Genomic DNA, 16579 nt, shown 5'->3' on the forward strand with positions numbered 1-16579 from the left:
TTAGTAATGAGTATTGAATTATTGATGACCAGAAAAAGCCTTAACTATTGAATTCCTTGACTTCCACAGTAAAATTAATTGCATAACTACAAGTATTTTACATGTGATGGTTCGTAAAGAATCTAATATTTAAAACATGAAAATTTTGGTTCAAGTACAAACCAAATTAACATACAAGAATCATATTTTTTTTATGTAATAAAGAGTAGTTTGTTTAAACATGGTCCACCTTAAAAAGAGAGTAAGAGGGTCGTCTTTGCTTCCATTGGTCAAAACATTCTGTGCTTATCGGAATAGAAGGACCGATGATTGTGATATAGATTTCTAAGAGTAGCACAAATTATAAATAACAAATTAAAATCTCAATCATACTTTGGCACCAATTCTACAAAACCAGTGGTCCAAAAGGGACAGGAGTTATGAGCCCAACGTAGAAGAGTTGCGTCGTTTTCATGCTAAAAGAGGTGCAACCAATGGCTTGTCACTCAGTCTCTTAATATGGCTCACTCTCATTCTTGGACCCTTGTTAACCAGTAACCATCCAGTGGCGCCATCCATCCCTTTTCCATTAAAAGCATTTGCTGTTCCTCTCTCAGTGGGCCACCCGTTTTTTTTGTCCACAAATATTTTTGGATCAAATTGGATTTAATGTTTATGAGAACCTCCTAACAAGTTTTATCTTTTTTTTTTTTAGAATTTAATTTTGATACACGGTCTTTATAAAATAATTTTATATATGTATTAATTATTTAATTTTACATCAACAAAAATAATTAATTTTTATGTTAACTACGTGAATAATTATTTAAGAGAACGAATATAATTTTATGACTGTGTAAAATATTTTATATTATCAATATATCAAAATTATGTTAAAAGATTAATGAATTTTTGCATTAAATCTTTCATTTATTAATTATTACTTTTGACACACAGCATGTTATATTATTATTATTAGTTTATTATATATACATTCAATTTCAACAAAATGATATCACAGAATACTGTTGCTAGAGTCTAGTGTTTGCATTAATGCAATGGATCGGAGCGAACAGTACTTAGAAGTTAGAACATATGATTTTTACTTACCGAAGAGAAAAGACAATTCTCTCATTTCACTGCATTTTTATGGAACCCTTGTGGATTTCAAGCCAAAGTCTTTGCATGTATGATGTATCTCCTATAAGTCAACTACCACATTAGTAATTTAGTATACACACCATTTCTTAGGATAAAATTAAGGACATACGTTTAATCAATTCAAACAATCACTTAAACTAAGTCTTGTAATATGTATTATTGTGTCTTTAATTTCTCGAATCCAGTTTTTTTTTTTTTTGAGTTATTATATTTATAGTAAAAACAACTAAAGTAACATGCTCTAATTCCCTGAACAAATAATGGTCCTAATGGACTGGTCGGGTGACTTTAGCCCGTTGAATCAAAAACCAAATAAAATTAGGTCCTTGTTTTGAAAAGTGATAGTGTACGAATTTATGTGATTCTGATTATTTGCAATAAGAACCAACCACCCAAAGTTCTATTGATTGAACACTTTCTTTAGTTTATTAGAGGATGCTTCGGCCTCATTCCTTCACGCTTGTCTCGTTCTCATCCAATCCTAAAATACTATTTATTTAATAATTAATATTCAAACAACCATCAGCTTGGATCAACAACACATAATTAATTTTCAAGATGAGATTAAAGTGGTACTAGTTCAAGACGGTCTTGATTCTTCATAGAACTTCAATATCCAAATATAAGTTTAGGCTCACTGGCCGTAGGGTTGATTGTTGAACCACAAGTAGTCCACAACAAAACTCATTCATCCAATTTTAACCACAACAATTTTTAATACTATGCCAAAATTTTTAAATTAACACAGCACCAGCCATTAAACCTGATTAGTGATATTAATATATTAATATTAATCAACTCAACCGCAAATTGGTCCAATTCACCACCTTATGCGTGGCGGTTCAGCCGTAGAAACCGGTTTGGCTCCAAACGGCATCGCGAACCCGCCGCATGTCGCGGCCCTTTAACGTGCGACCCACTCCTTCAAAAACTGAGTTCGCCGCCATCTTCCGGCTGCGCGCCAAGTACTCGTGCGGTGGAACCATCTCAGAATCGCCGTCGTCGTCGTCTTCGTCGTCAAAACTATCTTTCATCTCGTGCAGCGATTCCACCGAATCCACTCGGAGTATCTTGCTCCAATCCGGCACGTTCACTGGCGCAGACGCCGCCACGTGGCGGCCCCGACGCGAAGAAACGGCGTCGTGCTGCGCGCGGTACTGGTGCACGATCCTCGAGGAGGAGGTAGCAGTCATGGCGCCATTATTTGTCCCGGCCTTGGGGTCCTCGAACGCGAGGGAGAGTCCTCCCACGTGGCGGTGGTGCGAGTGGCCCTCCCTGCGGCGGGGAGAGGCGCGTGGCTCCCAGTCGTCATGTGAGAGAGTGAGGTGGCGGTCACGATCCTCCGACGAGGACCAGATGTCCTCTTCCCGGAACTCGGAAGTTTCGGAGGCGGTGGAGACGTGGGAGTAGGTGGTTGTGGCAGCGAGGAAGCGGTCGCTTCGCGCGGTAGTGAGCTTGCGGCCTTTGGCCATGTAGCGAAGCCAATAAACCAAGCCAAGAGGGTGGATGGTGGTGGTAGTAAGTGGTTTTGGGGATGAGAGCGATGCAACCTTCTTACCTTACCCCTTCTAACCTGGCTTGGTTTTGGCATAAGCTTTCTGCTTCCTCCTGCCTCCATATTTATAGCGTTTTCTTTCTTACAATTTCATTTCAATTTGAGTTTCACCTGCATTTTGTCTGCATTTCCCCTCCTATATATTCCCAATCATCTCTTTTATATTTATTATGTTACATGTAGACTAAAATCATCCCTTTAATATAAAATATATGTTAAAATATAAATATATATTAAAAATAAATTAAATTATATATATATATATATTTATATATAAATATATTAATAATTAATTTTAATGATTAATTTTAATATATAAATAATATTTTAATATTCAATATATATAAAAACTTAATTATTATATTATTTATTTGTATAAAATATATATTAAAAATAAATTAAATTATTTATATATAAATAAATTAATTCAAAAAAATTTGCATAAAAAAATAGGTTAAAAATATAATTTTTTATTTTATTTTTTTAAGAAATAATATCTTAAGTAAAAAATGTGAACATAGAAAAATAATTGTAAAAAAATTTAATTAAATTTAGTTATAAAACGTCCATGAAAAGTACAAATCTCTTCTCAAAAACAAAATCCAAAAGACGCTATTTGCATTTGAGCTAATCCAGTTGCATACTCTTCTAAGTTCTAACAATTACATATATGCGATCAATTAACTCAAATTAAAGTTATTTATGCTTTGTGTTACAAGAAATTCAAAATCGAGTTGTGAAAAATAGAATCTAATTACTTTAGGTGAGTGATGAATCAGAAAATTTTGATAGAGGGGATAAAATTTATATAATGACAATAATTTTTATAATAAAAATAGTATATGTACATAAAAAATTAAATATTAAATTATCTATTAACTACTATATATTTATATATGTGTTATTTAATTTATTTTTAATGTGTATTTTATATTTCAATATATATTTTATACGGATAGTTATTTTTTATGTATATATAGCATGATTATTGTTATAATTATATTTTGTTATTGTAAAATACGATTAGCCTTTAAAATATTTAATATACAAATTAAAACACTAAAATAGAAATTTAAATAATAATATATAATTTAAAATTCTATTGTTTTAGGTTTTATATTTTTAAAATATATTATTATTAAATAATTATTCTGAAATTCACTTCCCAACACAATTAGAAGTCGATTCTTATTGATATTCATAGTTAGAAAAATTCTTTCAATTAATATAGTTGCTACGCGAAAATTAAAACTAATTTCAAAAGAAGATAAATAATATTCTTTTGAATTGATTTTTAAAAAAGAACACTAATTTTATTTAAATATGAGAATTTATCATTTTAATAAGTATCAAATATAAAATTTTTAAATTGACAATTAAATACTAAAAATTGAATAAAAAATTATTATAAGATCAAATTTAATAATTTAAAAAAGACAAATAAATATTATTATTATATACTACTTAAAAAATTTTAAATTATAATAAAAATACTTGCCCCACAATTGGAACCATCCCTGTTTCAGGTGATACTAATTGAACAATTACTAAGTTAGCAAATTTAAATTTGTTAACGATATGTATATACAACCAAAAATGCAAAATATATTTATGTCAAAATCACCGTTCAAATATAAATATATATTATTGTTATCGGATAATACCTGAAATTATATTGAATATAGGTCTAGTCGTGAGGTCTAAACTATTTTAGACAAAGGATTCAATTTGTTGACTAAGATATTTGAAATAGATAATAATTTGACTATTACTCGACTTTTGTCATTTGTAATAGTAGAAAGTTTTTCTTGTAATATGAAGAGTTATTTCATGTTAGAGTAGTGGATGAGCGGTAATCAAATGTTTATAGAAAAATGATGTTATTTGAACTATAATTTATTAATATTTTATACTTTAATTTTTTTTTGTATTAGAATATTCATTAGGTTAAAAGTTTAATGACTAATTTCTTAAGTACTGCAGAAGTAAAGTGGGTGATCTTTTCAAATAAATAAGTTTCATTTTTATTTTTCAGTAAATAAAATGACTCATGTGAATAATAAGTATAATTTATATAGATCTGTTAAATATTTTTAAATCTTTTATAAAATTGAGTGTTTATTTGAATTAATTTTTGACTTATCAGATTAAAAAATACTAAAAGCCAATATCTTTATCAAATATATTAACTTTTTAATAATTCTCAATTATTATTATGGTTATGTATAAATATTTTATGTGAATAGTTACCGTAACAAAGTCGTTGATAAAATGTTATACACACTACAACAAATCCTTAAGATAGTGACGGTTTTTTTGCGGCGGTTTTGTGAATGCGCCGCGAAAAGACAAATTGCGGCACATATAGCGGCGGTTAAAGGTTGGGGCTGCAATCAGGCCGACATTTAGCGGTGGTTACAAACCGCCGCTATATTGATATCATGTTGCCATTTAGCGGCGGTTTTCTTGAAACCGCTGCTATATTGCCGGTCAGATTAACATTTCGTGGCATCTTTTTGAAAAACACCACGATATGTCCGCCGGTGACTTCTTGTTAGGCATTTTGCGGCGGTTACGTATAAACCGCCGCAAAATGCGTATTACCACATATTCCATTGTTGTCTTTAGTAATAACCATCTATGTATAATCTATTTAAGTAACGATTACTAACTGAAGATACTTATGTTTAAATCATTGTTATTTAAACTCGTAACACTTTTTCTACATTTGTTTTACGTTAAATATATTCACAAGTTACTTGTAAACTATATATGTTAACTCATGTGAACAAATTTACCAATAAGATTTTTCTTGATGATGTTATTAGCATTTAAAAACTGCATTCAATCATGGATGTAAAAGAAGAAAATACAATCAAACTCTAATATTTATGAAGTTAAAACAAAGTTCTAGAGAGCATGAATCAAATTTACTCCTTTTTGAAGTTATGGCTTACTAACCCTAAATCAAGAATAAACACGTACAACTGCGACCCAAATCATTAAACTAAGGAAATCAGCGTAACTGTTATATTAAAAGATCAAAATTTCTCTCCAACATCGTATTGACCCGGCGAAAAATACTCTGTTATGAATCTATGGGCTTCACGTTTTAGAGGATCTGATATTTCATCTCCATAGCATAGCATTTTATTCAGATCAAAACACATTTTCTTAACATGTATATCATCTTGTTTATCTTGTTGGTCTTCTAAAGTTTCTTCCTCTTCATCCGGAACCTTATTCAGATAAAACTGCATGGATCTATCGATTGCGACAGAGGATACATCATCTAAAATGTCTTCTGAATCAGACTCTTTTCCATCTAGACTGTCAGGAACTATTTCTCCGGAATATTCAGGTAAGACTGAAAATATCAACATGCACATAATAGAATGAGTATACATAGAAGAAATTGAGAACTCTGGAGTCATTAAATTCTGACTTAGGAAAAAAACCAAACTACAAGATGCTAAGACAATTTTAAAACTAAACACAGTATATTCGACAATTACCATCACCCTTGTTAGTAGTTTGGGCAATTTTCTTAAACAGAAGCTCTATAACAACTGTTGTGCTTGCAGAGGATGACGAAAAGTCCTCATTTTTTATCGATCCTGTTCCACCGTCATGTTATGTTCACTATTGTTTTCAAAACGTAACACTACTGAAATTATATTGCTTAGTACATAGCAAGATTATGAAAAATGCAACCCTAAGAAAAACAATTGTAGAAGGTTTATTGATTTAACGTAAACTAACTTTTTCGTATTAAAATCGTTGAAAGAACCAAAAAGTCTGCTTTTACTCATCTAAATTCACAATAACATAAATATTTAACTGCAAAAAAAAAAAACTACACAAGTATAAAGTTACCAAAGAAAATAACGTAGTACGCTAAGATTATTTAACTTAGTTTATGACAGAAATATCATTTTTAAATTACATTAAAATGCATCATACAATGCATTACGCGACATCATCGAAATTCTCTGAGGCATTTTCTATGAGGTCTTCTATATCTTCCTCCCTTCTCAACAGTAAATCTCCAATGTCACCTTCCGCTGACATGTTCAACCCTGGCTGTGGTGAAAAACCAACTTCAGCTTCTTCATTCTCTTCTCCCATGTCATACAAATCCCTTGGTTTCACATGAACCACAACACTCCATTCTTTAGCTACTTCATCATCCACATAATATACAAGCTAAGCCTCTGATGCCAATATGTACGGTTCATCTTCTTCACGATTACCAGTGTGTATTGGACGAGAGAAATTAACGCTGGTAAGCCCCAAATGGTCTTGTTTGATGCCTCTACTGGTAGTGGTATCAGCCCAAACACATTTGAACAATACCACTGTGAAGGAACAACTATAATTTAATTCAATTATGTTTACAATTTTTCCGTAATACGGAACACCACCAACAGCCACTCTATTATCACGCATGCTTGCATAACTTCTTGTATTAGATGATACATATACTCCACTATTTTGTGTTTTCATCTCGTTTTCCTTTGAGATAGTTCTAAACTTGTACCCGTTAACATTATACGCCCAAAAACGTCTGGCCTGAATCATGGGACCGCACGCAAGCAACTGCAGGTCTTTCGATTGAAGCGTACTTTCCATAAGAACCTGGAACCACATAATATTCATGCTTTATATTAAAATCGGTTTTCCTTTAGTACTAACTCCAGGCTAAAAAATCATTGGTCAAGTTAATATTTTGTCAACCTTATGCTTAAACCAGTGAGGAAATTCTGCATGGACGACACTATCTATCTTAACTTGCGACCTTGTCTGATGACGCAAGCTTCGCTTTGTGTTTTCCCTAAATGTACTTTATTGGAGAGAAGAAAATTAGTCTAACTAGTCACTGGGAGAAAAGAGTTATATTGGTATTTTAGAATTACATGCGTATACTTACTCAAGGAACGGAACCACGGCATCGCAGTTGACTAGCACATGACGATGAGCTTGATGTTTTTCCATTGGACTGAGGTCGAAATGCGATACAGCCCCTAATGCCTTTCCAATAGCTGGGAACATACTTTCCCCTGAATTATGACGAAGGTCAACGGGCTCATCATCAACTCGCCCTGGTCGGTTGATTCTAGTCTCAATGTTATCCAAATACCTAGAACAGAAAATCAGGATTTCCTCAGATAAATAGCCTTCTGCAATTGAGCCTTCCGGTTGTGCCCTATTACGAACATATTGCTTCAGACGTCCTAAATACCTTTTATAAAAATACAATGAAACGCTTAGTATATACATAATTAATTGAACTAGATGTACTAAAGGGATTTATCAAATAGCTAACCTTTCTATTGGATACATCCACCTATAATGTACTGGTCCACCAAGAGTAACTTCAACAACGAGATGCACGGTGAGGTGAACCATGATGGTGAAGAAGGATGGAGAAAAAATCATTTCCATCTGACACAAGGTTTGCACAACATGATTCTGAAGCTCAGCAAGCTGCATAGGGTTTATGGCTTTCCCACAAAGTTTTCGGAAAAATGACGACAAATTTGCAATCACATTGGACACCGGACTCGGAAGTGCATTCTTCACTAAAATTGGGAGTAATTGTTCCATCAGAATATGACAGTCATGACTTTTCAACCCAGATAACTTGCGTTGTCGCAAATCAACACAACGAGCAACATTGCTAGAGTAACCATCTGGAAAAATCACATTCTGCAAAGTCTTCAGGAATACATCTCTCTGTGAATTCGACATCGCAAATATTGCAGAAGGATATTTACCACCTTCTCCCGGCCATAATTCAGGCCTTATACCCATGCATTGTAAATCTCTGCGAGCTTTAACATTGTCTTTAGATTTGCCGCTATCGTTTAAGATAGTGAAGACTACATTGTCGCACACGTTTTTTTCTATATGCATCACATCGAGGTTATGACGCAACATCTGATCCTCCCAGTACGGTAGGTCAAAGAATACACTTTTCTTCTTCCAATGCGAGTCATCTTCATCCACATCCTGGCCATTGCGTCTTTTTTTGGATGTCACACTTGAACTCTTCCCAAATGAAACGTGTACATTGGACTGTTGCCTCAATACATCTGTTCCAGATAACTTCTTTGGCGGATCTCTACCTTCGACCTGCCCGTCAAATCTATTCCGGTCTAGTCTGTATTTGTGTCCCTGATTTAAAAAGCGTCGATGGCCCATGAAACACCATTTTTGACTGTCTTTCAGCCGATGTGGCTTAGCATCCAAGTTACACGTAGGACAGGCTAACCCACTGTGCGTATTCCAGCCAGATAGGTTTCCCAATCCTGGAAAGTCACTGATAGTCCACATCAGTGCCGCACACATCTTGAAAGTGTTTCCCTCTTTAGCATCATAGGTTTCAACGCCATCCCATAATTGCTTCAACTCATCTATCAAAGGCTGCAAATAAACATCTATGTCGTTACCTGGCATTTTCGGCCCAGGAATAAGCGTGGATAGGATGAAAGATGTCTGCTTCATGCAAATCCAGGGTGGTAGATTATACGAAATAAGAATCACAGGCCAGATGGAGTACTTTGTGCTCATATTCCCAAAGGGATTAAATCCATCGCTCGCCAATGCTAGACAAACATTGCGCGGATCCGCCGAAAAATTAGTATACTTTGCGTCAAACTTTTTCCAAGCTTCAGCGTCCCTTGGATGCCTAAGGAAACTATCGTTATTAGACGCCTGTGAATGCCATAACATATCACTCGATGTCTTGCTGCACATGAATAACCGCTGTAGTCGTGGTATGAGGGGAAAGTAACGAAGGGTTTTGGCTGCTATAGGTTTTCCATTTCTCTTCACTGGTACGTTGAGCCTAAGAATAGAGCCCTTTTTAGTCTTCTGCTTCCATCTTGAACACCCACATTTCTTGCACCTTGTCAGGTTTGCATCATCACCTCGGTACAGCATACAATCATTTGGACAAGCATCTATCTTGGTGTATTCAATACCCAGCTTTCTTATTGTCTTCCTGGCTTCATACATTGTATTCAGAAGTTTTGCTTGTTCGAATGCGTCCCGCAGTAAGTCAAGAATCATTGTCATTGCCTTGTCACTCACACCGCACATACACTTGATATGATAAAGCTTCACTAAAAACGATAAATTGGAGTACTTTGAGCATCCGGGATATAACTCCTGTTCTCCATCTGACAGTAGATCGTTAAAATTCCGCGCCGCGCGACTTGGACCTTCATACAAGCTCGGTAACACGTCTTCATCATCTTCTGCATGTTCGAGTGTTGTGATATCCTCACTCTCATGTTGTATCGTGAAATTGAAGGCCTCATTGACCATTTGGTGCATTGGATTCACTTGGGGTATCAGATTGTCATCTACTCGTCCCAATCTAGGACTCTCTTCAACCGGATTCTCACCATGACGCACCCAAATAGTATATCCAGGGGGAAATGGTCGTAACAACAGATGGTTGTATGCATCCTCTCTTGTTTGCATAAGTTGAAACCCACATTTAGGACATGGACACTTTATCATGCCATCAGAGGATGCATTCGCAAACGCAAAGTCTAAAAAATGATTCAGTCCTTGCCTATATTCCACACTATTCCGTGATTTTGAAATCCAGGTTTTATCAATATCTAGTTTCGTATCAAAATAAAGCGAACTAATTAATAGTGACGTAAGAAAAGATGAGAAAACAATAAGGTAAAATTTTGCATCCATCAGAATTATGACGATATAGTTTTAGCAAGCAACTTAGTTTTAGCGAATTTCAATTGATATGAGATATAAAATGGTTTGCAAAATATTAAAAACGTGTTTCCTTCGCTTACTGTCATACGGGAAATTATGGCGAATAATAGTCTCCTAAAATAGGACCACATATAGTCTTATTATTATTTTTTATGGTTTTGGCATTGTTATTATTTAAAGTTTGTCTATGTACTTTAAAGTGCACAGTGTGTAACTAATGTCTTTCGTATAATGTTAATGGCTAAAAAACTTTTATGCCTAATAACTTTATATTCAATATTTTAAATTATCACTAGTTTTATTATTCTATTAACTTTTTTTATTTTTTAAGTTTATCATTCTTTTTTACTATGTTGTTGGTTTTATGAATTTTTTACTATTTTGATATCCGTATGATTATTTTAAATTATTTTTTATTTTTTATTCTATTATTTTTTTATTTTTTTATTTCTCCCAGCAAAATTATTAGTATATGAAATAAAATAATTCTCAATATTAATTCGTTTTCTAAGATATAATTTCAAATGGTTTCACATTGCGTTAAGGTTGGGACCACAACTAGAGGAGCTCAGACATCACGGGAGGAGCCACGTGACAGGGTTCCTCCGATATCATCCTTAGCTAATAAAGCTCTGGCAACCCGTATGAATGAACCGTTTCGTGCACCCCGCATCGATCATAGGAATGCATAATCGAGTACTGCTGATGACCCTCAAACTCCACCAGACAACATAGAGACTCGGCGTCGCGTGGAAGTGGCTGATCATAGATTAGGGGATGATGATTACGACCCAGAAGCGGATGAAGTTCCGTCGTTTGATGACCACATCGACGACTTGTTTGCTGCCCAGGAAGTCGAAGGTCAGCATAACAACAAGAAAGCCAAAGATACAGATTTCTGGGAAGTTACTGTTATCGGTAAACATTTTTTCCTCCCATTTTTGTAAACAGTGATCTTTATAGTCCTTTACTTCTATTTTTCTTTTATGCAATGATTAGAGAGTAATTTTGTTTCCCATACACTTCTTAGAGGACGGTGTGAGAAAAGTTTCTAAGCTGAGCATGAAGGAGGCTATAGGCCTCCCTTCCAATACGAAGATAGTACTCCAGTTTAACAGTGAGCTGCAACCGATTGGTCAGGCGGCAGGATTACTGAGTGGTTTCATAGGGAGTTTGGGTGCGGATTATTCCCGGTTCCCCATACACTTAGAAAGTTGGAAGCTGGTGAGCAAAGCAAAGAGGGATCATGCGTACGACATGCTTAAGGTAGAACTTTAAGCTTTTACAATTTAAGCAATTTTAGTTTTCGGTTTTTTTTTTTTAGGTATTTTTCATGGGTAATTTATATGGTTAGAAAAATTTTTATATTGTGTTTTTCACATCATCATTTAAACACTTCTCATTTATACGTAATTGCGACTGCTTGTACTGGATTTGAGTGTCATACTTCAACAATTTAAATTAGCCTGTAATGGTTGTGGCATGTCTTAAATATATCAATCTTATACTTGTTTGTTGGTCTTCGTTAATGACAATGTAAACTAATTGCAGCGGGTCTTTTACTATGAGGACGATGCCGGAGGAAAAATAAAGCGTGATATTTTGAAGAGAATAGGAAAGAACTGGAAGGATTCAAGGCACCACTTGTTTCATAGGTGTTACAAACAAATAAGGACTTATGAGGAAAATCTTCAACATCACCAGAAAGGAATAGACAAAAATGATTGGAAAAAGTTCGTTGACTATCGCCTAAATGAGGAAACGCAAGTAAGCCTTGGTATATTTTATTATTTCCACATAAAAACATGTGTATACATAGTAATTCCCTTATAGTTGATATTCATCATATCTTTCTCATCTGCATTTGTTTTGTTATTTGTTCATAGAAAAAGTGTAAACAGAACACTTTAAATCGGAGCAAGCAACTTTACACACATACTGGGGGCTCCAAAACCTTGGCAAGAAAAAAAGATGAAGTGGTAATAAGTCATCATTTGCATTAAGATTTTGATTAAACTTCTTGGAAAATGTTGTTGTTTACTAAATTGTGTCAATATCAACGATGTAGGAGAGAGAGCAAGGAAGGCCCGTTGGTAGAGGAGAGTTGTTTATCATGACTCATATGAAAAGAGATGGCTCGTATATCCACCCTGATGCGCGTGTTGTTAGTGTAAGTCATGTTTGAAAATTTGAAGCAATATATAGGTTACTGTATATATGGTACTACTGTTAACTTCTTCCTTTCCAATGTTGTATATTTGTAGGAAGCAATTGCAAATGTTGAGAGGCAGGATGGATCCTCTAAGCACATTTCACAGAATGACTCGCTAGCACAAGTTCTCGGAAAGGAGCACCCAGGAAGAGTTCGTGCCCTAGGTGCTGGACCATGTCCCACCCAAGTCTTTGGTAACGCTGCTGGACAACCGTCGGGTTCTGCAGAGTCTAATGAAGAGGATAAGAGGATGATTGCAGAATTGACGGCTAAGTTAGAAGAAGAGCGGGCGAAGAGACAGTCAATACATAAGGTCTTGGGATATGTAGTCCAACAGTTAGGAGGTAGTTTGCCAGCTGAAATTGCTGAAGAGCTGGCTTTTGTGGGCGGTACACCGGACTCGTCATGCGCAGGGCCATCTTCATCTGGAAATCATAACCCGCAACAAAAATCTTGAATTTCAGTTAATGATTTTGGATACCTTTTACATTTAAGTTGGTTTAGTAAGTTAGGCTTATTTTATCCAACTTGAGCTTTGTTACTTTATTTTGGATGATATTATGACAATTTCGTTATATATGTTATGTTTGCATAACTTTAATCTGGTTTGCTATGTTAATTGAGCTGTTTTACTTGGTTTAAATTTGTTTAAATTAGTTAAAAAGTAAAAAAATTAAAGTTTAATAAGCATTCTTTGTCAAAATAGTAGAAAATTTAAAATTTTAATGGAAAATTTAAATTTGGCGGCGCAAAAGGATAAAAATTTTTTTCCTACGCGACATTTAGCGGCGGTTTGTAACCGCCGCAAATTTGTTATTAGCAATTTTCCTTTCCATACTGCGGCGGTTACTAACCGCCGCCAAACCTAAACGCCATTTTGCGGCGGTTGACTAAAACCGCCGCAATCTGTTTTGCCGCCCCTATCTTCCGGCGTTCCCAAGAACCGCCGCGAAATGTTTTGCGGCGGTTCAAAACCGCCGCTAAACGGCTCCAGGAACCACCGCTAAATGGCGATTTTGTTGTAGTGACATAGCAAAACATTTTTCATTTCCATTAGAGTAAAACATTTTTAGTTTGCATATACATATAAGTGGTATTTATTATCTTTATTTCCAATACCAAATAGTTTTAAGAAATAGAAATTAATTATATTAATTTTTTAAAAAAGAATATTTTAGAAATCAAGACATTTTCAGCCTTTATATGTATAATTTTTGTTTTAGAATAAATATCTTATCAAAATTAAAAGGAAGTAATTTAAGAGAGTTAGAAATGTTTAAAATAATTCAATAATAAATTAAAATTTATTAAACATATATTATATATATGATCAAATATATTAATTATAGTTAATAGATAAATACATATGTAAAATAAATACTTTAAAACGTACGTTATCAAACTAATTAAATAATTTATATCTATCATTGGAACAAAATTTAGATAAAAGATGAGCAAATATTGCCATAAAACAACTTTTTTTTTAGTTTAAGTGGATAAGAAAATATAATATAAATATATTTTTAATATGTTTTTTAAGCAAGAGTCTCATATGGGTTTGCTTAAGGTTTAAGTATGATTTTGGTCCTTAAGGTAGAACGGATTTAAAATTTTTTTTGTCCCCAATTTTTTTTTTTGACATACAAAATCGTCCCTAAGATTCAACTTGATTTTAAAATCGTCCTTTGAACAATTATACCCTCACCTTATCACAATTTCGTCATCTCCTCTCTGTTTCTTCATCTTCTTCATCCCTATTCAGTGATTTCCATATTCCAGATTCAAGCCAAACCAAAAGCAGAGATTCACCCAATCAACAGAATATGACATTGCAGCAACATCAACATATTCAAAACCCATACCATCAATAGACAAACTCGATCTTATATTTTAGGCCAAATTAGAATCACTAAGCAACAAGCAATGAGAAATTGCACAGCAAATTTTACAACAAAATTTCACAACAAAGAAGAAGAAGAAGAAGAGGAAGATCGGATTTCAATTTACTAGTTCAACCACAACAGCTACAAGCAACGTCAACAGAAATTACAGATCAAGTCACAATTCAGCACAGCGAGTGGGGAGGACCAGCGGAACAGCGGCGAACGGTGAGATTCGTGGAGCAGCGACGAGGATGCGGGAAGCAGTGACGAGCGGCAAGGAGGGCGACGAGTAGAGTGGTGAGGGTCGAGGACCCGAAGCACCGTGGCAGTGGAGGACACGAATCCCTTCAGCTCGCGTATCGCTCCCCCCCTCTCTCTCTCTCTCTTCGCGGTCAGCAACAGTGGCTCAACGGTGACGATGAGTCCAGTATCACAACGCGGCTCAACGGCGGCAACAACCCCCCCCCCCCGCGGAGCCCTTTCCCCTTCGTGATTCCGTCCCTTTTCTTCTTCCCCCTGGTGGTCCCTTCCCCCATTTAACCCGTTTTTTTCTTTTTTTATATATTTATTATATATTTTTTAATCAAGGGTAATTTAATAATAAAAAATAAAATTTTAGTAAAAAGGACGATTTTAAAATTAAGTTAAATCTTAAGGATGATTTTGTAAGTAAAAAAAGATTGGAGAAGAAAAAAAATTTCAACTCTTACCTTAAAGACCAAAATCGTATTTAACCCATTTGCTTAATTTTTTATAATTTTTTTATTTGTCTGATGCTATTTTTTCTCTTTTAAGATTAACCAATAATAGAACTCTAAACATTTTAAATATAGAGCTATAATATTATATCATAAAATTACTTCTCTTAAAAACTTAAACGAATAGAAAAAAGGCAACATAAATAATTATATCTCTAACATATATTAACAAAAAAATAGAATAATGTTCTACAACTAAGAGATTTGTCCAACCAAGTTTAACCAAGTTATTTATATACACGCTCCCTAACGTGTAACAGATTTTTAACGTAAACGGCTTCTTTCTCGATATTTTCTGCAAATTTGGTTTTTTTTTTGTTTGATTTCTCTGCATTCTCTACAAATTTTATTTTTTTTTTATTTCTACGCGTTCTCTGCCTATTTTGGCTCTCTTTCTCTATAATTTTTTGCTTTTAGAATGAATGTTGTTTGATCTGAATTCGTTTTCGATCAGACGGTAAAATCAAGCAATAAAATTAAATTCATATAGATTTTTCGTTCAAAAATAATGTAAGTTAAGATCAGTTTAATCAGAGGAAATTGAATTATTATTTTGAATCAAATCAAGGAGATGAGGTTTGGTTCGTTTTTAGTTAATGCATTTCGTTAGTAGTTGATGCTTGTGTAGTTGTTTTGTCTACGAGTTAAATAATTTTTTTTTTTTTTTTGGTAAAAATCAGTGTTCATGGTTGAAAGTTTGAATTTGAATGGAATGTAAGAGTTTTCAATTGTTTTTTTTTTCGATGAATCTATTTATGTTACATTTAATAGTATTTTCGGTGCATTTTGAAACTCAATTTGGTATAATATAGAATTGTTTTCGGTGTCGTGCTTATAAGTTTTCGGTATTTTTTGTGTCAGTTTGTTTCAAAAATTTGGATGACTTTTAACACACTTGAAGAAGAAGAAGTTGTTGTTGCTTTTTTTTTCTCATTCTTCTTTTTTTCATCTTTCTCTTTAATTATCATTATTATCGTCATCGTTATCTTCTTTTTATATGTATAAAAATTCAAATCTAAAATGTACCAAAATTCTTTAATGATGACGACACACAAACACAATCAGTTTAAAACAAGTTCAAATAAAAAGTACACCTTATTTAAATCCAAAATATACTGCAATTACTTAATGATGATGATACATAAATAAACCCAGTTCAAAACAAGTTCAAACCAAGAGTGCACCTTATTTAAATTTAGAATAAACTGAAATTTAAATGAAAAATGCACCGAAATTTACTTAATGATGACAACACAAACAAACTCAATTCAAAATCACCACA

At 33.9% G+C, this 16579-nt stretch overlaps 3 protein-coding genes across 3 annotated transcripts; 1 reads left to right on the forward strand and 2 right to left on the reverse strand.

Annotated features, from left to right (window-relative positions):
* Window positions 1-1710: 1710 nt before the first annotated feature.
* On the reverse strand, window positions 1711-2786 carry LOC107637251 (protein S40-6). The gene has a single exon (XM_016340686.3). The coding sequence runs from the start codon at window positions 2610-2612 to the stop codon at window positions 1983-1985; it is 630 nt and encodes a 209-aa protein (XP_016196172.1). The 5' UTR covers window positions 2613-2786; the 3' UTR covers window positions 1711-1982.
* A 4115-nt stretch (window positions 2787-6901) lies between these two features.
* On the reverse strand, window positions 6902-10225 carry LOC107613509 (uncharacterized). The gene is made up of 3 exons (XM_016315546.1): window positions 8022-10225; window positions 7640-7937; window positions 6902-7333 (listed from the first exon to the last, which is right to left on the reverse strand). The coding sequence occupies exons 1-3, from the start codon at window positions 10223-10225 to the stop codon at window positions 6902-6904; spliced, it is 2934 nt and encodes a 977-aa protein (XP_016171032.1).
* A 2332-nt stretch (window positions 10226-12557) lies between these two features.
* LOC148578682 (uncharacterized) lies at window positions 12558-13113 on the forward strand. Its single transcript, XM_088501248.1, has 2 exons — window positions 12558-12614; window positions 12709-13113. Exons 1-2 carry the CDS (start codon window positions 12558-12560, stop codon window positions 13111-13113), a joined length of 462 nt encoding a protein of 153 aa, XP_088357374.1.
* The last annotated feature ends 3466 nt before the right edge of the window (window positions 13114-16579 follow it).

Source organism: Arachis ipaensis, chromosome B1 (assembly GCF_059453495.1).
Source record: "Arachis ipaensis isolate K30076 ecotype BB chromosome B1, ASM5945349v1, whole genome shotgun sequence".
Taxonomy (NCBI): domain Eukaryota; kingdom Viridiplantae; phylum Streptophyta; class Magnoliopsida; order Fabales; family Fabaceae; genus Arachis; species Arachis ipaensis.

What these genes read in the sequence shown, in the direction of transcription:
- LOC148578682 (XM_088501248.1), top strand. Translation starts at nt 12,558, where the DNA reads ATGACTCATATGAAAAGAGATGGCTCGTATATCCACCCTGATGCGCGT. An exon ending in CTGATGCGCGTGTTGTTAGT is followed by an intron (nt 12,615 to 12,708) that starts GTAAGTCATGTT and finishes GTATATTTGTAG; the next exon opens with GAAGCAATTGCAAATGTTGA.
- LOC107613509 (XM_016315546.1), bottom strand. Translation starts at nt 10,225, where the DNA reads ATGATAAAGTGTCCATGTCCTAAATGTGGGTTTCAACTTATGCAAACA. An exon ending in TGGATGTATCCAATAGAAAG is followed by an intron (nt 7,938 to 8,021) that starts GTTAGCTATTTG and finishes TTTTTATAAAAG; the next exon opens with GTATTTAGGACGTCTGAAGC. An exon ending in TAGTCAACTGCGATGCCGTG is followed by an intron (nt 7,334 to 7,639) that starts GTTCCGTTCCTT and finishes ATGTGGTTCCAG; the next exon opens with GTTCTTATGGAAAGTACGCT.
- LOC107637251 (XM_016340686.3), bottom strand. Translation starts at nt 2,612, where the DNA reads ATGGCCAAAGGCCGCAAGCTCACTACCGCGCGAAGCGACCGCTTCCTC.